This window comes from Polypterus senegalus, chromosome 3 (genome assembly GCF_016835505.1).
Source record: "Polypterus senegalus isolate Bchr_013 chromosome 3, ASM1683550v1, whole genome shotgun sequence".
NCBI classification, from domain to species: domain Eukaryota; kingdom Metazoa; phylum Chordata; class Cladistia; order Polypteriformes; family Polypteridae; genus Polypterus; species Polypterus senegalus.
The window spans coordinates 145,885,210-145,906,637 of record NC_053156.1 but is presented as its reverse complement, the minus strand read 5'-3'; the positions used below and the strand labels follow the sequence as shown (position 1 = coordinate 145,906,637).

Here is a 21,428-nt window from a genome sequence, read left to right as displayed (position 1 = left end):
TTATGTTTCTTTTTTTTATTACAACTTCATTTGACCTGTTTTGCCAACACCAATGTGCTATCATCTCTTGGTGTAAAGTCATTTGAGTTAATTTAGAGTTAACTATATATTCTGGTAATAATAACCACCTAGCTGTTGCCCTAGTCTCTCAGGCATCCTATCACAATACTAAATTAAATAAAATACAACTCTCCTGCAAAGACTGCTAACAACATGTACCTTGAAATGAATCAGAGGAATAATTTTGTGCAATATCAGAAGTGCTGCTGCTACGGGTCAATTGCTGTTGATCCTCTTCAACTCCCAAACCCTCAGTATCAGATGATGCATCTCCTTGTTCCTCCACTTCTAAAAATGATAACAGAAACAGTTTAAAATGATATAAAAGACTATAAAAAATGTTTGATCAGATGCACAAAGGTAGATATTTCTCAGGAACTTAAAAGATTATAATAGTTTACTGGCATGTGTAACTTTTCCTTACCTGATTCTAATGGCAGCCAAACTGTCAAGCTTCTGACAAACTAATTATTAAAACTCTTTATGTAAATGTAAAGCTACATCAAATTAGCAAAAAAAAAACCAAAAAACTACTATTTCAAAACAATATGAATGCATGTAGAAACGCCAAAGAAACACATGGAATAAAAATCAGAAGCAAGAAAGAAGCACTCAGAAAATAAAGTAGAAATGAAGTAAAAAGATCGCTTTCAGTACACTACCTGAAAGTCTCTGAGAGCTAGAGTTGTGAGATATACCAGGTAAGAAAGAGCTCATAGTGTGAAGCAGTAGAGGTACACTTTTAGTAGTAGGTAAAGCCTCATAAAGGTGAGCACAGTTGCTGATAGACTGGCTTCGCTTAGCTTCCGTTGGAAAAGAGTAAGAAGAGAAAACAATCAGTTTTTTGTTGAGGAGCTCTACCTAAATGATACAGAAAATAGTTTGTGAACAACTGTTTACTGATATTTAAGATGCATGACATAATTAATGTAAAAGTAATGCTCAAGACATCAAGCAGACTTTAACAAGAAGAGGCATTAACAACACTGATAAAAAAAATCATACCTTTGCCCTGGCAGTTACAAGGACAAACAATTTTTACATTGAAAAAACATTGAACAAGAAATGCAAATTTGATTTATAATGGCTATTGCATCACCTAAATAATAGTTCATTAACTACAGTGAAGCTCTGTAAACATACTATTTAGTTTTTGCAGTTTCATCATTGCTTTACTGTATTGTTAATCTTGCATTTTAATAAACACATTTAGTTAACCACCACTGTTAAATTATGCATGATTTTTTAAAAATATAATTACTAATGTCTGTGAAGTTTAATGCATTAAAGATTTACTTATTCATTTGGCTTCTTTTGATTCTATGGGTGAGCAAAGCTACTCTGAGCCTGTCAGAGTCCCATAACGAATGAGAATGGTGTCAATGTTTTTCCTTGTATATGGACACAGCTCTCACTGTGATAATACAGGGACCAAATAGCCCTTATTAGGGGCCCAGAACCCTGCACTCTCCCTGCAGCCCCAAAGAATCCTATGAGGAACACTGTCATATACGTTCTCTAAGTCCATAGAACACACGTAGATCAATTGTGCACACTCCCATGGCCCCTTCAGGATCTGTTCCGTTGCCTGGACAGAATCCACATTGCTTCTTTTGAATCTGAGGCGCCATGCCTAGCCAAAGTAACTGGAATACTCCCTCCAGGTCCCCTTGGTTAAAAATGAGGACCATAACCTTGGGTCTTCCATTGCAGGGGCACTGTTGTTAATGACCACACAACACTGAAAAGGCATGACAACCAGACAAATTAAAAATTTCAATTAGTATAAACTGTTAAAAAGGAAATGTGAGGATAGACTTAGTTTTCATTTCACACACAGAGTTAAATCATTTCAAAAGTTGATGCCATAACAAAAATAAACAAGTTGAAATGTTAAAAGGCTAAGAGGCAGATGCAACAAGCTTTACCCAAAGTAAATATATACAGTACATACACTGCCAATAATTTGCAGGAAATTTCTAGGAATGTTGTACTCTTACACAACTTAAACACACAGGCCTTCTTCTGCTGTTCAAACACATTTGTACTGCTTTCACCAGCAGATGGTACCTGGGAGTACAAGTAACATGAATGTGTTTAAGCAAAACTAAATCACATTGGAAAGCATGTGTGCAAAGGTGTAATGCACATTTGTAAATGCAGATTCTCTACAATGGGGCACGGCCTATTAAATTAACTTAATGACATGGAGAGATACGTTGATGACTCAGAAGCAGAGAAAGGGTAATTTCAGGACAAGGTTTAATACATTCAGTATTTGGTTTTTATTTATGTCACGGCTGGGAAACAATCCATTTTTTAATTGCAATTAATTGTGCAATTAATAGCAAACACTGGCGATTAATCGTACAATCAATCACAAATCCAGGCATGTTCTAATACCATTGAAAAAAAATATTTTATAGTTTATACTATAGTATATAAATTGTCCCTAGTGTGTGGGTGTGTGTCTCTCTCTCGCATGCGTGTGTGTGTGTGACTTTGGCAAACTTTTCGGTCATAAACCGATTTGTACGTGTTCCAAGACGTTCGTGAACCGAGGTTCCACTGTAGTATTATTATTATTATTATTATTAATCCAAAATGCTGCTGCAAGAATTATTACAAGAACAACAAAATATGAACACTTGACTCCAGTTCTTAACTCCTTACACTGGCTCCTGGTTAAGTGTAGGGCAGATTTCAAAATCCTCCTTTTAACATATAAAGCATTAAATGGCCAAGGTCCGGCTTACTTGTCTGAACTTATCATAAAAGTGGGAGGTCAAGCTTTTAGTTACAGGGCCCCTAAACTGTGGAATGGTCTGCCTGCTACTATAAGAGATTCCCCTTCTTTAAAACTTTTAATTCTTTAAATAAAACATTTCTGTGATTCCAAACTTTTGAATGTTAGTGTCTACACTGCTAATAATAGAAAACTAATTAAGTTATCATTATGAACCGACTGGCCTTCCTTTTATAAAATAGAAACAAGCTAAGAATTAATAAACATTCTCACTAGATTTCTTTGAAAACAGACAGCATCAATAAGACGGGTTATGAAAACTTGAAATTTTTACTTGCAAGGCCCTAGTATCCTTATTCTTATCAGTTGTGGTATTCACTACCAATGTAGAATTCATTGTATGGGCACATCCTGAATGAGGGGGCTCTTAATTTTGTCTCATCTCACACTGCTGCCTTATTCGTTCAACTGCCTCAGTGGAACTATCTTGAAGTGTCCGACCAACTTTCTACATTTTGCCAGCACATTATCAACTCCCCAGTCCGAAAAGCAATTATCTTGGACCGGTGTATACCGTGACCAATGCACAGTATGTGTTTGTTGGGCATATGTCTAGCTGCAGCCACCATGTTGCAAGCATTGCCCATGCCTACTGTTGAAACTTTTCATGTATTTCCCACTGTGACGTGACATCAAAAAAATTGTCCATGTAGTCAGCAGTTCTATGAGGTAGTTGTGGTTGCTAAGTGATGTCCAGTAGTCACACGTCAATGCCACTCCCTTCGCATTTCTATGCTGCTCCACCATTATTGATTTTTCATTCTTATATAGATCCTCAATCTGTAAAGCAATTGTCTGACGTGATGGCAATGTGTATTTAATACTGGAACTCGCCAGTCTAATAATCTTGAAAAACTTCTTCATCTTCAACAATGCACAAGGGTTCATAATCACAAGCAATCCATTTGCTATTGCACTTATTAGAACATCTGCCTCAGAATCTCACATGGGTCAGTTTGACACATGTTTGTAAATTGTAGCTTGTCTCGCATTATCACTCAAAGATGCTTTTGCACCATCATGTTTTGCTTTCAAGTTACAAGATAATGCAGAAGTGCTCCTGCCTGCTTAAATACTGCAAATTACAAATTCTTATCCTCAGGGCCATCAGGCTGTTTTTTAAAATTAAATGAACCAAGTAGCACCACTGCCTGGGCCCTTCCTTTCCATCAGCTTCCCAGTGAGATGCAAACTGAATGTTTTGTTTTTAGGTGTGAATTCTAGGATTGTCATGAGCAAAACTCTCACGTTGCTTAGATCAAGGAAGGAATACTATAGGCCTCTATTAAAATCTTTACTATTAGGGTATCAAAATTAACACATGTGATAATGCAAGAGTTAATGCAATGAAAAAAATGACAGCGTTCCCAGCAACTACTTTATCTATTTTTAACAGATAAGTTTGGATGTTAGATGTCAAAGGTGTTATAATGTTCACAACAAGAAGTCTGCATAAACACAAAATGAAGGCCCAAACTGGGATCTAACCAAGCTAAAATGATTTTGAGAAATTTTGCACCCAAATTCAGTTACTCTGTTTTCCTTTGAAAGGGAGTAGACACATGCATACATGGAAATGGATTCCAGATGTGACTTTACTCAGTATCATTGCTGTATACTTAGAGTTAATTTGCATATAACATTGGGACCTGCAAAGCAAATGTCCCAAGAGCACTTTATTATTTGCTTGAAAAAAATTAAAAAACAAAAGTAAAGAAAAGGCTGGTTAATCAGGAATTTTCATATACTGTCTGTTATTCAGGAAAGAAAGAAATGTAATCTAGGGACACTAGAGATCAGGTCAGGCCAGGTTGGGGAGCATGCACTGGTACAGCGCATTGCCGCACCCACCACACAATGAAACAGCTTGGGATTGGTAACCCCATAGGCAGACACGCGATATAGTTCCACCCTCCAGAAATGACCATCTATCTGCTACAGCCACTTTTTACATAGGTCACTTCTTGGCCTAGTCCAGCCGGTCAGGTCCTCAGCAATGAGGATCCTGCGAGCTGGATCACCATCAGGGATTCACGCCACATGGCCATAGTGCTATAACTGACACTCCCTCACAATGCAGGTAATATGCCTCATTCGGGACTATATCAGCAACTTCTCATTTGACACAAAGTCAAACCAGCAATACCCAAGGATCCTCTGAGGAGACGCAGTACTGAAGGTGTCCTGTCTTCATCTCAGGTCACTGGGTAGCGCCCATGGCTCGCAACCACATAGCAAATCAAGGAACAGCAGGACGCTAAAGACTTGAATTTTCGTCCATATCAGGAGATATCAGGAGCGCCACACACCCCTTGCAGAGACCACATGACCCACCCACCCATGCCATGCTCTCTCAATTTGTCTACTAGCTTCATAGGAAGAGTCACCAGAGACATGAATGTCACTGCCAAGGTAAGCAAACCTCTCAACAAGGTCGACATTCCCTCCGCAGACATACTGTACACACTGGTGATGGCTGTACCCAAGGAGTCATTAAAGGCCTGGATCTTGGTTTTTATCCAGGACACTCACTGTGTGAACATCACTGCATTGTCTGTGATGTTAAGAGCAGTGAATCTCTCTTCACCGTGAGATACCCCACAGCTGATGGACTCCGTGACCTGCCCAACACCCAGTCCATGAAAGTTTTGAACAGAGTAGGAGCAAGAACACATCACAATGAACCCCAGAATGAACTGGGAAAAATGCAGAGATTCTGCCTTCACTCTGCACAGTACTCACAAGTACCAGTGTAAATTATTAACTTTTGATCATTGGCCGTGATTATGTTTTACTGAGCCCTGTAATTAAAGCACATGTATTTAAATAACTTAATTTAGAGAGCTTGATTTTTAGGACATACCCTTCCTCTAATAAGCTAGGGGTGACATATTCCTTTTCCAACTTGATATCCTAGTGCCCTCTTGATGTTACAGAAAGAAAGAAAGAAAGAAAGAAAGAAAGAAAGAAAGAAAGAAAGAAAGAAAAAAAAAAGATGTGCTGTTGTATTTTTTTGGAGTAGATGTTCATTTGCAGTGCAATCATGATTATACAGAAACTCATTTCAGCTTCCACTGAAAAAGATACAACTGCATTACTTTACAAAAATTATGTTTAACAATTATGGTTATATTTTTCGCCAAAAGTATTAAGTTATTTCTCAAAAATATTCAGCACATGGAGACTGACTTTTTCAAAACAGGTTTGATTTCTAGTCTAGTCAGGATTTGCACTCATGTTCTCCATAAGTTTTTTTTAGACTGACTTGTATGAGTGAATGTGTCTAACTGTGGAAAATGACTTTTTTAAGCTAAATACTGAAAATGTGTCAATTAACAAAATTCCCGTTTGTGTTATGGAGAAAATTTCATCCATATTTTAGCTGGGTACACAGTATCAAAAGTTTTTGAGCCCTTTGGTATTAATATGATCACCTAAGCACTGTAATTACATTATTATCTGGGTTTTCTGCATTAATTAGTCATAAAATGTGACTACTTTTATCTGATCTTTACTGAAGTCACAACTATAGACAAACACAGTATGCTTAAGCTAATAACACACAGACAATAATAATCTTTAATGTTTTTATTGAACACATACATCATATAGAGGATGGGCCATTTATATGGATACACCTTAATAAAATGGGAATGGTTGGTGATATTAACTTCCTGTTTGTGGCACATTAGTATATGTGAGGGGGAAAACTTTTCAAGATGGGTGGTGACCATGGTGGCCATTTGAAGTCGGCCATTTTGGATCCAACTTTTGTTTTTTTAATAGGAAGAGGGTCATGTGACACATCAAACTTATTGGGAATTTCACAAGAAAAACAATGGTGTGCTTGGTTTTAACGTAACTTTATTCTTTCATGAGTTATTTACAAGTTTCTCTTTGTTTGCAGCCATTGACATGTCGCAGAGGTTAACACGTGAGAACACGGATAGAAATTGTGTTGATGTCTGGTGAACGCAGTAACCGGGTCATTGCAGCAGATTTCAATGCAAGACACCCTACGAGACCACCCATCTCCCATGCTACAGTTAGCAAACTGCTTGCTAAGTTTCGTGAAACTGGTTCAGTGTTGGATTTGCCAAAATGTGGACGCATGAAAACTGTCACTAATGAAGAAACATCAGTGGCTGTCCTAGCTTCATTCAGCAAGAGCCCACAGCGTAGCACTCGCCGCATGTCACTGGAGAGTGGCATTAGTCGAACATCCCTTCGGCGGATATTAGCTACTCACAAATGGCACCCTTACAAACTCCAGCTACTGCAGCATCTCAACGAGGATGACCCAGATCGCGCACTGAATTTGCAGAATGGGCAAAACAAAAATTGGAACAGGACCCTCAGTTTATGCAGAAGATTTTGTTCAGTGATGAGGCAAACTTTTATGTGAATGGTGAAGTTAACAAACAAAACCACCGCTATTGGTCTGACACTAACCCACATTGGATAGATCCCTCCAAGACTGTTGGAACAAAAAATTGATGGTATGGTGTGGTATATGGGGTACAAAGATAGTGGGGCCATTCTTCATCAATGGAAACCTCAAGGCCACTGGATATGCGAAATTGCTACATGATGATGTGTTTCCCTCTTTATGCACTGAAGCTGGCACGTTCCCTGAGTTTTTCCAGCAAGATGGTGCACCACCACATTATGGGTGTCAGGTCCGAGCATTCCGAGATGAACAATTTCCTGGAAAGTGGATTGGTCGTCGTGGGCCAGTTGAATGGCCCCCAAGGTCTCCCGATCTGACCCCCTTAGACTTTTATCTTTGGGGTCATCTGAAGGCAATTGTCTATGCTGTGAAGATACAAGATGTGCAGCACCTGAAACTACGGATACTGGAAGCCTGTGCTAGCATTTCTCCTGCGGTGTTGCTATCAGTGTGTGAAGAGTGGGAGAAGAGTGTTGCATTGACAATCCAACACAATGGGCAGCACATTGAACACATTTTATAAGTGGTCAGAAACTTGTAAATAACTCATGAAAGAATAAAGTTACGTTAAAACCAAACACACCATTGTTTTTCTTGTGAAATTCCCAATAAGTTTGATGTGTCACATGACCCTCTTCCTATTGAAAAAACAAAAGTTGGATCCAAAATGGCCGACTTCAAAATGGCCACCATGGTCACCACCCATCTTGAAAAGTTTTCCCCCTCACATATACTAATGTGCCACAAACAGGAAGTTAATATCACCAACCATTCCCATTTTATTAAGGTGTATCCATATAAATGGCCCAACCTGTAGTTCCAGTGTGCAGTGAAAAAAGTATTCCTTTGATTTAATATAACTCGTCAAGTCTACTTTGGCAGCAATAACCCCTAAGGAGTGCTTCCTGTAGCAGTGGATTAGATTTGCACAATACTTAGGATGAATTCTGGATCATTCTTTCTTACAGAACTGCTTTGGCTGAACCATATTCTTAGGATGTTTGGTGTAAAATATACTGTCAGGAAAATTCCTATTGGGTTTAGGTTTAAGCAATGACTGGGCGACTCCAGAAGGGTGATTTTTGTTTTTTGAAGCCATTCTGAAGTAGATTTACATTGTTTAGAGTCACTGTCCTGCTGCATCACATAACTTCTACTAAGGTTCACCTAGCAAACAACCACCCTGACGTTATCCTTTGGATACCATGATAAACTTGAGAATTAATTTTTTCCCCTCAATGACAGTAAGTTATTGATGCCTCAAAGGTTCAGCTTTAAGTTCCACCAGTCAAGAAAACATGTCCGCAACTGCATTGTGGGCTGTCAGGACGGTCTTTGGCAACTTACACTGAATTACTTAAATGATTTATTCAATATTTATAAAACAATACAATAGTAATTTGTGTGTTATTAGTTAAAACAAATTGTGTTCGTTCATTATTGTAACTTAGATGAAGATATCCTTTTAGGACAACATATTCACAAATGTGGTTAGTTCTAAATGGTTTACATACCTTTCATGCAACTGAAGAGCTTGTGATGCATTTAAAGTATTTATGATACATTAAGAATTTTCAATGCAATCTTGTCACAAACAGTTTGCTTTAAACATAGTTTTAATGTTCTTTATCAATTAAATGTTTTGCACATCTAGTGGTGTAAGAGCCATTTTCCTAGTTCTATAAAATGTATGAATATTTACTAGATGATAATGCATAAAATATGGGAGGTTCCTAAAACCCCCGTGAATAGAATTGAGTTGGTATTTTCCTGTCATCTCTTAACAGTTTTGAGTAAACAATGTTCTTTAGTAAGTGTTTTGCCTTACCTTGTGTTAGGTATAGAGGCATACGGTTTTTTAACCGTGTCCTTGAAAGAATTTGTTTTATGCTCGCGTTCGTGCTTATGCACGGTGAGCTTGGCGCATATCTAAGTGCCAACGGCCTAAGGGTCTTTTGAGTGTAAAGTAACTCGTAAATTAAAAGATCTAAGTTTTGAACCGTATGTTTAAAGCATACAGAAGAAGAAGTAAATAACCTTTAAGTACAGAAGTAACCAAAGCTTCATAAGAAAAACTAAGTTTATAGAAGATACATTTTTCCCTTTTTTTTGCCTTTATCCTTTGTGTGTAACTATTTTTCTTTTTATTCTTGTATGGATTATTTGCCTTTAACTTTCACTAAATATTTTTAAAACGAACTTTTGGACTGAGAGATTTCTTTGACACGCGTCTTACCCGTGCCTGACTTCACCTCACGCAAAGCGGCAACAAGTGGATATCAAATAATATAATATTAAACTATACTTTGGCAACTGATGCTTTAATTAAAGGTCTTGATACAAGATTTCTTCCACAGAAAGATATAGTGCATTGAAAGTCGATTAGCTGATTTTGCGAATTCACTAACATAACTGGGTAGTTTTGACAATAAACCAAGAACCAGGGTAAACACAATAATATTGATTCAACATCAAATTTACACTCGACTATATCTCAGATATCTTTGAAATGTTTTTGAGTGTGGTGACAGGAATTGAGGTCTGTTAAAACCCCACATAAACATGGAGAGAATGAGGAAAATCTACAAAAAAAGTGATGAGGCTAGCCATTGAACCTAGAAATCTGGAGTTGTAAAGCAGCAGTGCTAACCACTATACCCAGGTAAGAAGAATCAGTGGTATAAATATGGCCTCACTTTTGTCATATCCTATTAAGACTGTTGCCTTGATCATATTCTGATGCAGAGCATTCATTGCCAATTGTGTCCCAGTGCACACTTTTGGAGGGCTTAAATTCTGTAAAAGTTTGGTACTTCAACTTTTAAAGTAACTTATATGCAAGAATGTAGAGACAGATCGCTTTATATGATGAAAAAAGAAACACTTCCAATGTACTCGGTAAACTTAGCAATAATACTGCTGCTACTACTACATCTGTCTAAAGACATTTTCCTCTTCAATAACATAATTATTTTTGCAGCTGTACAGAGTCTTTCACAGATTTCTACCTAATCTTATAAATTTAGTTCAGGTCTCAGTATACCACACTGGCTTAGTGAATTTTGCCGATTCCTCATAACAAAACATTTCTACTGGTAATAAGACAATATCAACATAAAAATAAATCCACACGTGCATACAAGTTCGTATAAAACAACTCACACAAGCACCAGTCAATCTAATCAATCCTAGTACCTGATTCAACCTCAAAGCTTCTATTTTTTTCTGTACTGTACTATTTTAGTTGGCCATTTAACCATGTTGTAACCAGAGAATCAAACCGATCACAAACAGAGTTTGTCATAAACAAACACCTTTTGTGACTGACAATCCACCAAAAGACTGACATACAAGGTGAGGCCTCCTGTCAATGCGATCACAATTTTGGCACAATGCAGACAGTGGAGGTGTATTAATTTTGATGTCATGTACTAAATTACAATCAAGCAATCCCAAGTGAACATTATTAACAAATACTAACAAGCATAAAGACAGCAAACATGAATAATAATACCAAAACACACAATGAAATTACATTCACCTAATATGTCCACTGCCTAAATAAAACTGTGACATATCACCATATGCCCAAGCAGAGCTCGCTATAGAATCATCTAGTTGATCTGTGTTCTTTCTGCAGCATGCAAAGTAATATATTTTACATTTATTTGCTTAGCTGACGCATTTATCCAAAGCAACTTTCACATATTTTATGTTCTCTTTTAGTTATCCAAAAAGACATTCTGCTTACAGAGCCCTGCTTTGTAAACAAACCACAATCGCCACAAATGTGCTGGTGCACAAGCACTGCTCTTGTCAGATAATTCTAACATTTTTTCCTGTGGAGAAAAAACTGTTTCTACCTAATGAATGGTTCTATGTACAGATGCTGCCAAGCAGAATAAGTGAGAAATACTGTGTTATCTTGTGGTAACCTGCCTGCAGTACTGCAGACATTCGTGACATTTCAGAAATTTTCAGTAATGTGATTGTACTAACTTGAAAATCAGTTTCAGTAATCATGATTCAGTAATTATTGCTTAGATCTTTGTTTCATTCCATTTCTTATAAACATAGTGAAATGTTAACTCATTCATGCCACATTTATAGCACTCAAACGTGAAGGAATGTCCTGTTTATATCATATGCAGAAATTACACCTTCTCTTTATCAGCAGGCACACTAGCAATAGAACATTGAACAAGTCTAAGGACATAGCACTGCAAGACATTTCTTATTCTGTTTAAATAGCAAATGCACACACCCAGAAGTGCACTGCATGTGTGAGCATTCTACATTTCTTTTCCAACAAATCATAAAACCAGTTAGCGATCTGTAAGTAATATGAAAAACTGGCATATTTTGAGGAAAAACTGTCTGGTTCCAATCTGTTGCAAATAAACCAGAGCATCATTAAATCATTATAGATATTAATTTATTTAAATTGTCAGTTACGTATATTTCCTGTTTCTAAATAAGAAGTATTTTTCCACTATGGTAACAAATGCAAGTTTTCAGATAAAGTGGAAAACATTATAGCTTTCTACAAAATATACTGTATACTCTATGCTAAAAGTTATAACATCCTGTGCATTTCAAGTAATTTTCCAAAACAGTAAGTGACCTACAGCTGCAAAATTTTCTATAAAAATTATTTAAATACATATAGTGCTACAAGAAAGTAAGCAATTTATCCCAAACAAATGATGCATCACAATCAACACCTTTTGGTGATTTTTGCCAAGCTCACAACATGGTAGTTTATGTGTGAAATACTGTAAGCAGAGGTTGTCCATCCATCCATTTTCCAACCTGCTGAATCCGAACACAGGGTCACGTGGGTCCATTGGATCCAATCCCAGCCAACCAATCCCGGGCAGGCTGCCAACCCACCGCAGGACACACACAAACACCAAGCACACACTAGGGCCAATTTAGAATTGTCAATCCACCTAACTTGCTTGTCTTTGGACTGTGGGAGGAAACCGGAGTGCCCGGAGGACACCCACGCAGGCACGGGGAGAACATGCAAACTCCATGCAGGGAGGATCCGGGAAGCGAGCCCAGGTCTCCTAACTGCGAGGCAGCAGCGCTACCCACTGCGCCACTGTGCCGCACAAGCAGAGGTTGTATTGCACCTTTTTCTTGGCTGGCACCATAGGTAAATTCAGCTAAATATATAAAAATAATCTTTTGCATTTTGTTGTATCGATTTTTTTTCCCCTAGACAAGAATAAAATATGTAGCTAAATATCATGTTCAAAAATGAAACTATTTCACTTTTAATTGACAAAATGGTTTCTACAAAAGGCTCTAGTGATTGAACTCCAGGACAGGAACTAGCCACCCTAGGTGTGCATTTTTTGTGAGTTTGCCTCACATGTGACATGTTCATTGGCTGAAATCTTGAATCATTATTTATTCTCTGTCAGAGAATAATTACGATTAAACAAAAATAAAAGATATGCACAATGCATGAATATAAAGTTTTAATAAATTAAAAAAAAACTTTGAGTACTCAAGTTGCATTAAATTTCAGAATAAGCGGTTAAAACAGTGAGCCATGCCATGGAAAGAAAGCTGTTTGCAGAAAACTTGAAATCACTTGATGGCTGAATGAGAACAATAAGCAAAAAAAAAAATTGTTTCACTGGGCATTTAATAAAGTCAAGAGAAAATGGAAAACATAGAGTTACATAAAAATAAAGAAGTTTGTTTTAAAAACCAATCTGTGGAACCTTGCTTTAAACAGTTTTCATTTGGTTTGTGGAATATAAAAATAACCTGATTTATAGATAATTTAAATAAAATATTCCATGATCATATTGCAGCATTTCAAGGTGTTATGAGCATTAATGCTCTAGGAAACTTGGTTCAATTCCCATTCAACCTATGTCTGCAAGGTTCTCCTTGAATCCATGTTAAGTTTTGTCAGATTGTTCATTTCCTCACACATCACAAAATGATTCATATTATGTCCTTGTGCATGAGTGTGATGGATGAAGTGGTAACTTGTGCAGTATTTGTTCCTACTTATTTTCAGTGCTTCCTGCACCTGTGATCTTGGCATAGAATAGTAATTTTATTGAAACAGAAACACTTCAAGATATTTTAATATATTTATCATAACACATTCTTGCCTAAGGAAAGTACCTGCTTATGCATGTGTTGCCTGTATAAAACCTAAACAAACAGATCATTCTATGAAATATTTTTCAAATAACTAAACTTCACATCATTAGTACTTTCAAGACCACTAACAGCTAATGTATTTAAACATCTGGGAAAGGAACATTTTACTGTAGTAAAAGTTTTCCAAATACTCTAAAATGAATTTAAGTGTAAAAACAATTTAATACTTGAGATTACCTGTTGCTTTTTGTCGAACAACATTTCTTGCTTTTTCCACTCCTGGAGCTCCAGAAGTGGTAGCACTCCTCATCCTCATTGGCTCCTGTGCTTCAGGATGACTTCTCCAGCTTAAAGAGAATGACCTACCAACACCGGCTCCCTTCTGCACATCCTGACCACCACCTTGTATTAAATTTAAGATAAGAATTATTATTTATCTTGCCAATACAAAATGCACCGTTGCAATACCATTCTCAAACAAGTTACAGCAATTTTATAAAACAAGCACATTTCACAATTTTACACTCAAAGCTTTTTACAAGCTCTTAAAGCCAACTAGAACAAAAATTATGTTAAGACAGTGTTTCCACATGGCATGGTCAGCATTTACTGAAGCTTATAAGGTTAGTAGCACCTGGATCCAATGCAACTTGCCTATTGAACAAAGATTGGAGTGGAGGATGCAATTATCTGTCTGATCCACAAGGCTTATTCTCACCTCGACAAAGATGGCAAGAACCATAAGGATTAAGTTATTTGATTTCTGACGTGCCTTTAATACTATCTATCTATCTATGTTAAGATGAAAGTTCACAGATATGCAAGTGCACAAGTCTTTGAGGTCCTGGATAATGGACTATCTGTCAGGAAGACTGTAGTCTGTGAGACTCAAGGACTATGTCTCTGATATAAATGTAAGCATCACTGGAGAACCAACAAGGAACAGTCCAGTCTCATTTTCTCCTCAGTCTGTATGCATAAGACTAGAAGTGTAACACCAAGTCGTGTCAACTTCAGAAATTCTCTGATTATGCACTAATAGGGTGTGTTGACAAGGGGGATGAGACAGAGTACAGGAGTCAGGAGAACTTAGTTCTTATTGCACCAACAAACAATCTGCAACTTTATATCAGCAAAACCATTTAACTGATTATTGACTTTCATGGCAGCAAAGAGCCTATATGTCCAGTCACTATTCAGAGAGTGGATGTGGAGGTGGTGCACTGCTACAAGTACTTGGGGCTCTACATCAATGACAGGATATACAGAAAAGTGTAAAATATACTTTTTCCACCCTCAGGTGGCTATAATCCTTTGTCTGTACTGACATCTTTTACATATTCCACATCTATGTAATGGGTCAGTGTGAATTTCTAACTGTGGTGTGCTGGGCTGATAACATCATTTTAAGACAGGCTAACTGAATTAACAAGCTACTTATAATAGAGGGCTAATTTATGTAATGCAATCTTGACCCCCGGAGGTAGTAGCAACAGAAAGAATGATCTGTCTGTCTGGCTATCTACACAAAATGTTGCACATCCCTTCTCTGACACAGTAATATTGATTATTTTCAGCCAACAAATTGTTCTGCACAAGTATGGGGCTCCATTATACCAACGGCAGTTGAGCCAACCAACATTTTTGTGAATTTGAGAAAGCTTATTTGTATAGATTAGTTTGGATCTCTTCCTTTTAAGAATAATCTAAATTTGACCTACAGAATTTCCTCCAGGAGTTCTGGTTTTTGCAAAATAAAATTTTTTTATTGTATTTGGGGATTCTTAAACAGTGTTTACAAAAAGAAGCAAAGATAGATGAGCAAGTAAGTTTCATTCATTATAAAGAAAGACTACTTTTGTAATGTGAATATTTCTTATTATAAAATCATGTTCTAGAAATAAACCTAAAGGTCTGACCACAAAGATCAAAAATCAACGCTATTCACTGTCATATTTTGCTTATAGACATGGCCATTACTATGCTATTAAATACCTACCACATGCATTTTTGTCACTGGTCATGTTGTTTGTTCTGTCACTGAACATTTATGGACACTTTTTTATTTTTTGAATTTTTATCCTGTTTATTTTGAATTTTCAGCAATTGCTGACTGATTTATTCTTACATTCTGGTCTATTAGTTTTTGATAAAATAGTCTATTGTCTACACTTGTTCCTGACCAGGTTCCCTTATCCTTTGGTTGCTAGATTCACATGTGACTTTCTCCTTTAATCCTGTTAGTGACTGCAGTCCTGTGCTGGGATGAGACTGCTCATCTCCTGTACTGCTCTGATTTAAATGAGTATTGACCATAAAAGCTCAAGGTGGAGCAGGTGACAGATTTAGGAATGTGCTAATGGGCCAAAAGCACTGAATTTGATGAATGCTCTACATCAAAGAATCAATGATTAGAAAGACATGTTTCCATACAGATGCAGCCTGAACCTGATGGTTACAGTGTGGTTGAATGCTGCCTTGAAACCAATTATGTATTAAAGAATGTGTATACCAAAGACTAGTTCATTCACTAAACAAATTAATAATATTAAAGATGCATGTTATGTTTTTGTAGTCTACAATTCAGCCAATCTTCTATAATGCCTATTAATCAGAAACAACAAATGTTCAGTTACCTTTAAGAAAAAATGTCATACTTCTCTAGCTGAATATCATTTACTTGGGTCATTCCATTGTAAATCAGATGTAATGTTATAATATATTTTAATGTAGAGTTGACTTTATTTCAAAAGCGCTTTACAACTAAACTGACATTGCTGATGCATGCTCAATAAAATTTTAGATTATGTGGTACAATTACCTATATACCTAACAAACCAGTCACCAGCTTCTTCTGCTTCATAAAAAACAAAGTTAAGGTTTATTTTTCTTTAGCTATTTTTTTTTTTGCTTTCATTACTCATGTTCATGTGACGAGTGACAAATGTTTGAAAACTTGTATTTCTCCTCTTTTTCCAAGACAGATTTGTCCCTAGAGGTTAGGGAGGCATAGTTTATAGAATGTAACCCTGTTACATCTAACACACCCTGCCTGTAAATGCTGATTCATCAGGTTTGCAAAGTGCATACAGTCTTATGCATTAGCTGAAGCATGTATTTTTCTTATGACCTAGCTATTCATAGTTACAACACTGCACATATGAAAAAATACTTTAAAACTCCGCTACCCATTCAAAATGGCCATATAGAGTTTTTATATTCAGAGACTCACAGAGACACAGATTTCAACTGGAAATAAATTAAAGATCATACTAAGCACTTAAACTTTAGACTTGTAGAGTGATTAAGACATTTTACCAGGAGCCAAATCTGATACAAAAATAAGTTATTGAAACAAAACAAACCATTGCAAAATTAATTTGAAGATATAATAAATGATGTGGTGTTTAATATAAACTGGTAACATTACATACAGTACTGTGAAAAAGTATTTCTATCCTTCTGGATATGTTTTTATATTTCTCACAATGAATGGCTTTAGATCTTTAGACAAAATGTAATATTACATTGAGGAAATGAGAGTAAAAATACAATCCCAGTTCTAAATTGCTACTTAATATACTTAAGTAATAGTTATCCAACACCTGCATTGCCACTGTGTAAAGGTAACTGCCCCTATAATATAATTAAAGTCAGCTGACTGAACACAGCCAGACCTGATTATAGCCAGCTCTGCTGAATCTAAGCCTCGCCATCTGCTGATCCTTACCATCAGAGTGAAGCATTCACCAGAAGGTTTCTAAAAGAACACTACAGTATGTCTCAATAAAATGATCATTCAAAATAGATGAGGAAAAAAACTGATGAAACTTTGAACCAATCAGAAAAAGGTTATGAAGCCATTTACAAGGCTTTGGGACGCAGGAAAGGTCAGCCTGCCAAAATTATCCTAAGGGCACAGCAATGACTCATTCAGGTGTAGGATCCTAGAAATACATTAATAATAATACATTTTATTTATATAGAACCTTCCAGATTCAAATAACTGCAGGTGCCTGTAGCCTCAGATAAGGTTGGTGTAAGTGACTCCACAATTAAAAAAGACTTGAATAAAAATGAGATTCATGGATAAAGCAGCAAGTAGGAGACCTCCATTATCCAAAAGTAACACCATGGTTCACTTCACATTTGCAAAGAAACATCTGAATGAGCTCCACACATTCTGAAATAAAGCCTTTTTCAACAACAAAATTCTCACTATGCCTGGCATAAAGCTAGTACAGCATTTGACAGTATGAACATCATACCTGCAATATGATGATGTAGGAGTGCATTGGTGTCTCAAAACACTAAAAACCTGGAGCACTTTTCATTATTAAAGGAAGTATATATTCTGCACTTTACCAGAATATGGAATATATATATATATATATATATATATATATATATATATATATATATATATATAAAGGACATGTCCGATTATCTGTCCATAACATGAAGTTAAAGTTTAACTGGGTTATGCAACAGAACAATGACACAAAACAAAAAATCAAGTCTAAAACTGAATAGCTCAGAAGAAGCAAAATTAAACTTTTTGCGTGGCCTAGCTAAATTCCTAACTTAAAATCAACAGGGATACTGTGGCTGTACCTGCCACTACAAACATATCTACCAACACGTCTGAATTAAAGCAGTTCTAAAATTCCTCAATAGAGATGTAAAAGAGTGGTATTAAATTATAAGAAGCGTTAAGTCATGATTATTGCTGATAAATGTGCTAGAGCCAAGTACTGAAACTATGGAGGTAATTACTTTTTCATGAGTATGATTAGGGGTGTTGGATAACTTTGTTCCTTGAATACAGGAAGTAATTTTAAAACTGTATGCATAGTGTCTTCATTCATGTTTCCTTTCTCTATATTGCATTTTGTCCAACTGTCTGACGCCATTCATTGTGTAATATATGTAAAAAAAAATGTGGATATTGAGATGGGGAGAAAATAATTTTGATAGCACTGTATCCATAATATTTTAGTAAATGATTGGAATTGTAGACATCTATACCAGTGCCCACATTCACCAAATTATTTTTGTTATGACAAACTGCCATTATCTCAATTTTTTTATATACTGTACTTAACCTGTTTCACATTAAATTCTTGTGTTAAAAAATAATTTATTATCCTGCTGCTGGGCAGGGTCTCGGTATACTAATGATGTACTGTGCAACTGATGATAAAACAGTCAGTACAATAAATAAGTGCTGAATAGCAATATCAACAATTAATAAGATATAACTTTGGTCACAAGTCAGGCCTGCACTCAGTGTTCAATGCTGCATTCACAAAACAGATATCCACAGCTTATTAACATAGGAAAGGAAAGCTACAGATGAGTAACAATCAAACAAAATGCCTATACAGAGAATACAACTAGAGTATGGAATGATTAAATCTGTGACAAAACCAAAAAAAAAAATAAAAAATCAGGCAATCAAAAATAAGGAAAAATTGCCACATTTTAAAAGAAAAAATGTTCAGACTTTGAGTGATAACAATGTAAAACATTCTTTCTACCTAATATAAAGTGACCTTTTCTACTCTATATTCAGTACAAGCACCACAAATTTGAGATAAACGTTTAATGAAAGACCTTCACCTTTCATTTACTGGTATTTCTACCACAGGCTGTATATTTTACTAAAAAAAAAAATTTAATAAACTATTTTTTGTTTTCCCTCCTTAATTATTACTGAAAACAGGTATCAGGATGAATAACTGTCAGAACATTCTTACTGCACAGATTTTCTCTCTTAACAGCCGTTTATATGCATTGATGGATTTAGCATATACTCATACCTTTGATAGTTAAAACTGTATTTAACAATATAAAAATTAATTCTCTAATCACTATATTAAAAACACCAGCATTACTGTAACATACTGTATAATTATTAAATATATAAACTGTTTTATTATAAGCAAAGTTAGATAATGAAAATTCATAAATATTATGAAAATGTTAATGCTAAAATGGATGACTGCATTTCGCCAGCCTCATCCACCAAAACATTCACTATTGACTTCTAAACAAAGCACAAAACTCTGATTGGGCATTGACATAATAAATTATTGAAGTCACACATACTATAGTTTAAAGCTTTCACAAAAAACTTCTCAAGCATAGTTTTAGTTACTGAAGCTAGCAGAATAGTGAATGAGCATTTGTATTATGTAATTTTAAGCAGTCATAAGTTGTTTATTGTTTGTTTAAATAAATGACTGATGGCAATTCCCCGGAAAGGTATGATTCAACATATCTTGATTCAGAGATTAATGAACAATTTTAAAATCCCTGTTACTGAGAAGGGCAAGACAGACATCCAGTTACTATAATACCAAAATGACCAAGTTATGAAAAAAATAGGAATTTTACAAAACCAACTGACTCTAATAAGTACTTTAAACATTACAAAATACAAGTAACACCTTACCTCTGCCCCTTTGTTTCTTTTCCTTTAGTTCACTCAGTTTGTCAAGTGGCAAGTTACTCATGTCTAGGCCATATACATATCTTGCAAGTACTGCTGTTAATGAATCCATAATGTAAGCCCATTCATTGATCAATTCTTCCCAATCAGTGAGGGATGACAGAATGCCAAGTAGTTCGTCCCAGAGCTCCCGAGAGATGAACACACTTAAATTGGCTCGAATCCAGGCAACAATAACAGTCTAATTTTATGGAAAAATAAGAAAAATATATATACATTTCTAGGAAAAAAAAATTCAAATACTTTTTTTAAATATCTTGCATTTTTTTTTGTAATAATTTTTCAACTTTTCAAGACATACTCTACATGGCTAAATGTTAGTGAACTCCTGAACATCACCCCTAGATGAGCTTGTTGGACTTTCCATTCCAAAACCATTGGCATTAATATGGAGTTCCCCTACTCGCCAACAATCCCCACCTTCTTGGCAGCTATAGTGTAACAGCCTCCACTCTACTTTCCAAAAGATTTTGGAGTGTGTCTGTGGGAATCTGTGTACCTTCGGCCAAAACAGAATTTCTGAGGTTGGATACAAATATTCAACATCCCAAGGGTGTTCAATGGATTTTGGTTAGGGCAATGGCATGCCACTTGAGATTGTGCACACAAAATCTCATCAAACCAAATCTTTACGGACCTGGCTTTGTGAACAGGGACACAGTTATGTTGAAACAGAAAATGACCTTTCACAAACTGTTGCTACAAAGTTGGACATGTACAACTGTCTAAATTATCTTTGTATGCTGTAACATTAACAGCACCCTTTAGTTGAACCAGCAGGCTTAGCTCAAACCCTGAAAAACCACCCAAACAATTACCTCTCTTCCACCAAGTTTTACAGTAGGGACTATGCAGTCTGGATAATAGTGTTCTCCTGGCATCTTCCAAAACCAGATTTGTCCATCAGACTGCCATACAGTGATGAATCATACTTGAACTCAAAGAAAATGTTTCCACTGCTCCAGAGTCCAATGGTGGCATGCTTTATAAAACTCCAGTTGACATTTGGAACTACAAATAGTCATGATGGGTTTGAATGCAGCTTCTCAGCAAAAGAAAACCATTTCAAAAAGTTCCAGACACACAAGTTGAGTGCTGATGTTGGTTCTTGAGGTAGTCTGGGACAATGTGAGTATTGCAACACAAGATAGGCATTTTTTTCATGCTATGTACTTTAGCACTTGGCAGCCCCTCTCTGTGAGTTTGCATGGTCAGTCACTGCATAGCTAAGCTACTGTTGCTCCTAGATACTTCAACCACAGAATAATAGCATTTACCTATTGACTTGAGGCAAATGTGGCATCTTTGGACAGTTCCACAGTTAAACTGACTGTGCTCTTCAGTATGACCCATTCTACTGTCAACTGAGATTAAACATCTATATGCACCTGTTAACAATGGGTCTGAAACACCTATATTTAAAAATGTAGAAGGTTGTCTACATACCGTTAGTTGATTGTTTTCCT

At 36.2% G+C, this 21,428-nt stretch overlaps 1 protein-coding gene across 1 annotated transcript in view; it reads right to left on the bottom strand.

The window, feature by feature from the left end:
* Window positions 1-21,428, bottom strand: part of ralgapa2 (Ral GTPase activating protein catalytic subunit alpha 2) — a 627,566-nt gene that overhangs the window by 421,996 nt on the left and 184,142 nt on the right. Inside the window, exons 15-18 of the mRNA XM_039749771.1 lie at window positions 19,906-20,143; window positions 13,686-13,850; window positions 723-863; window positions 220-348 (exon numbers count right to left, since the gene is read on the bottom strand). Coding sequence (XP_039605705.1) covers window positions 220-348; window positions 723-863; window positions 13,686-13,850; window positions 19,906-20,143 — 673 coding nt within the window. The remainder of the gene's footprint in view (window positions 1-219; window positions 349-722; window positions 864-13,685; window positions 13,851-19,905; window positions 20,144-21,428) is intronic.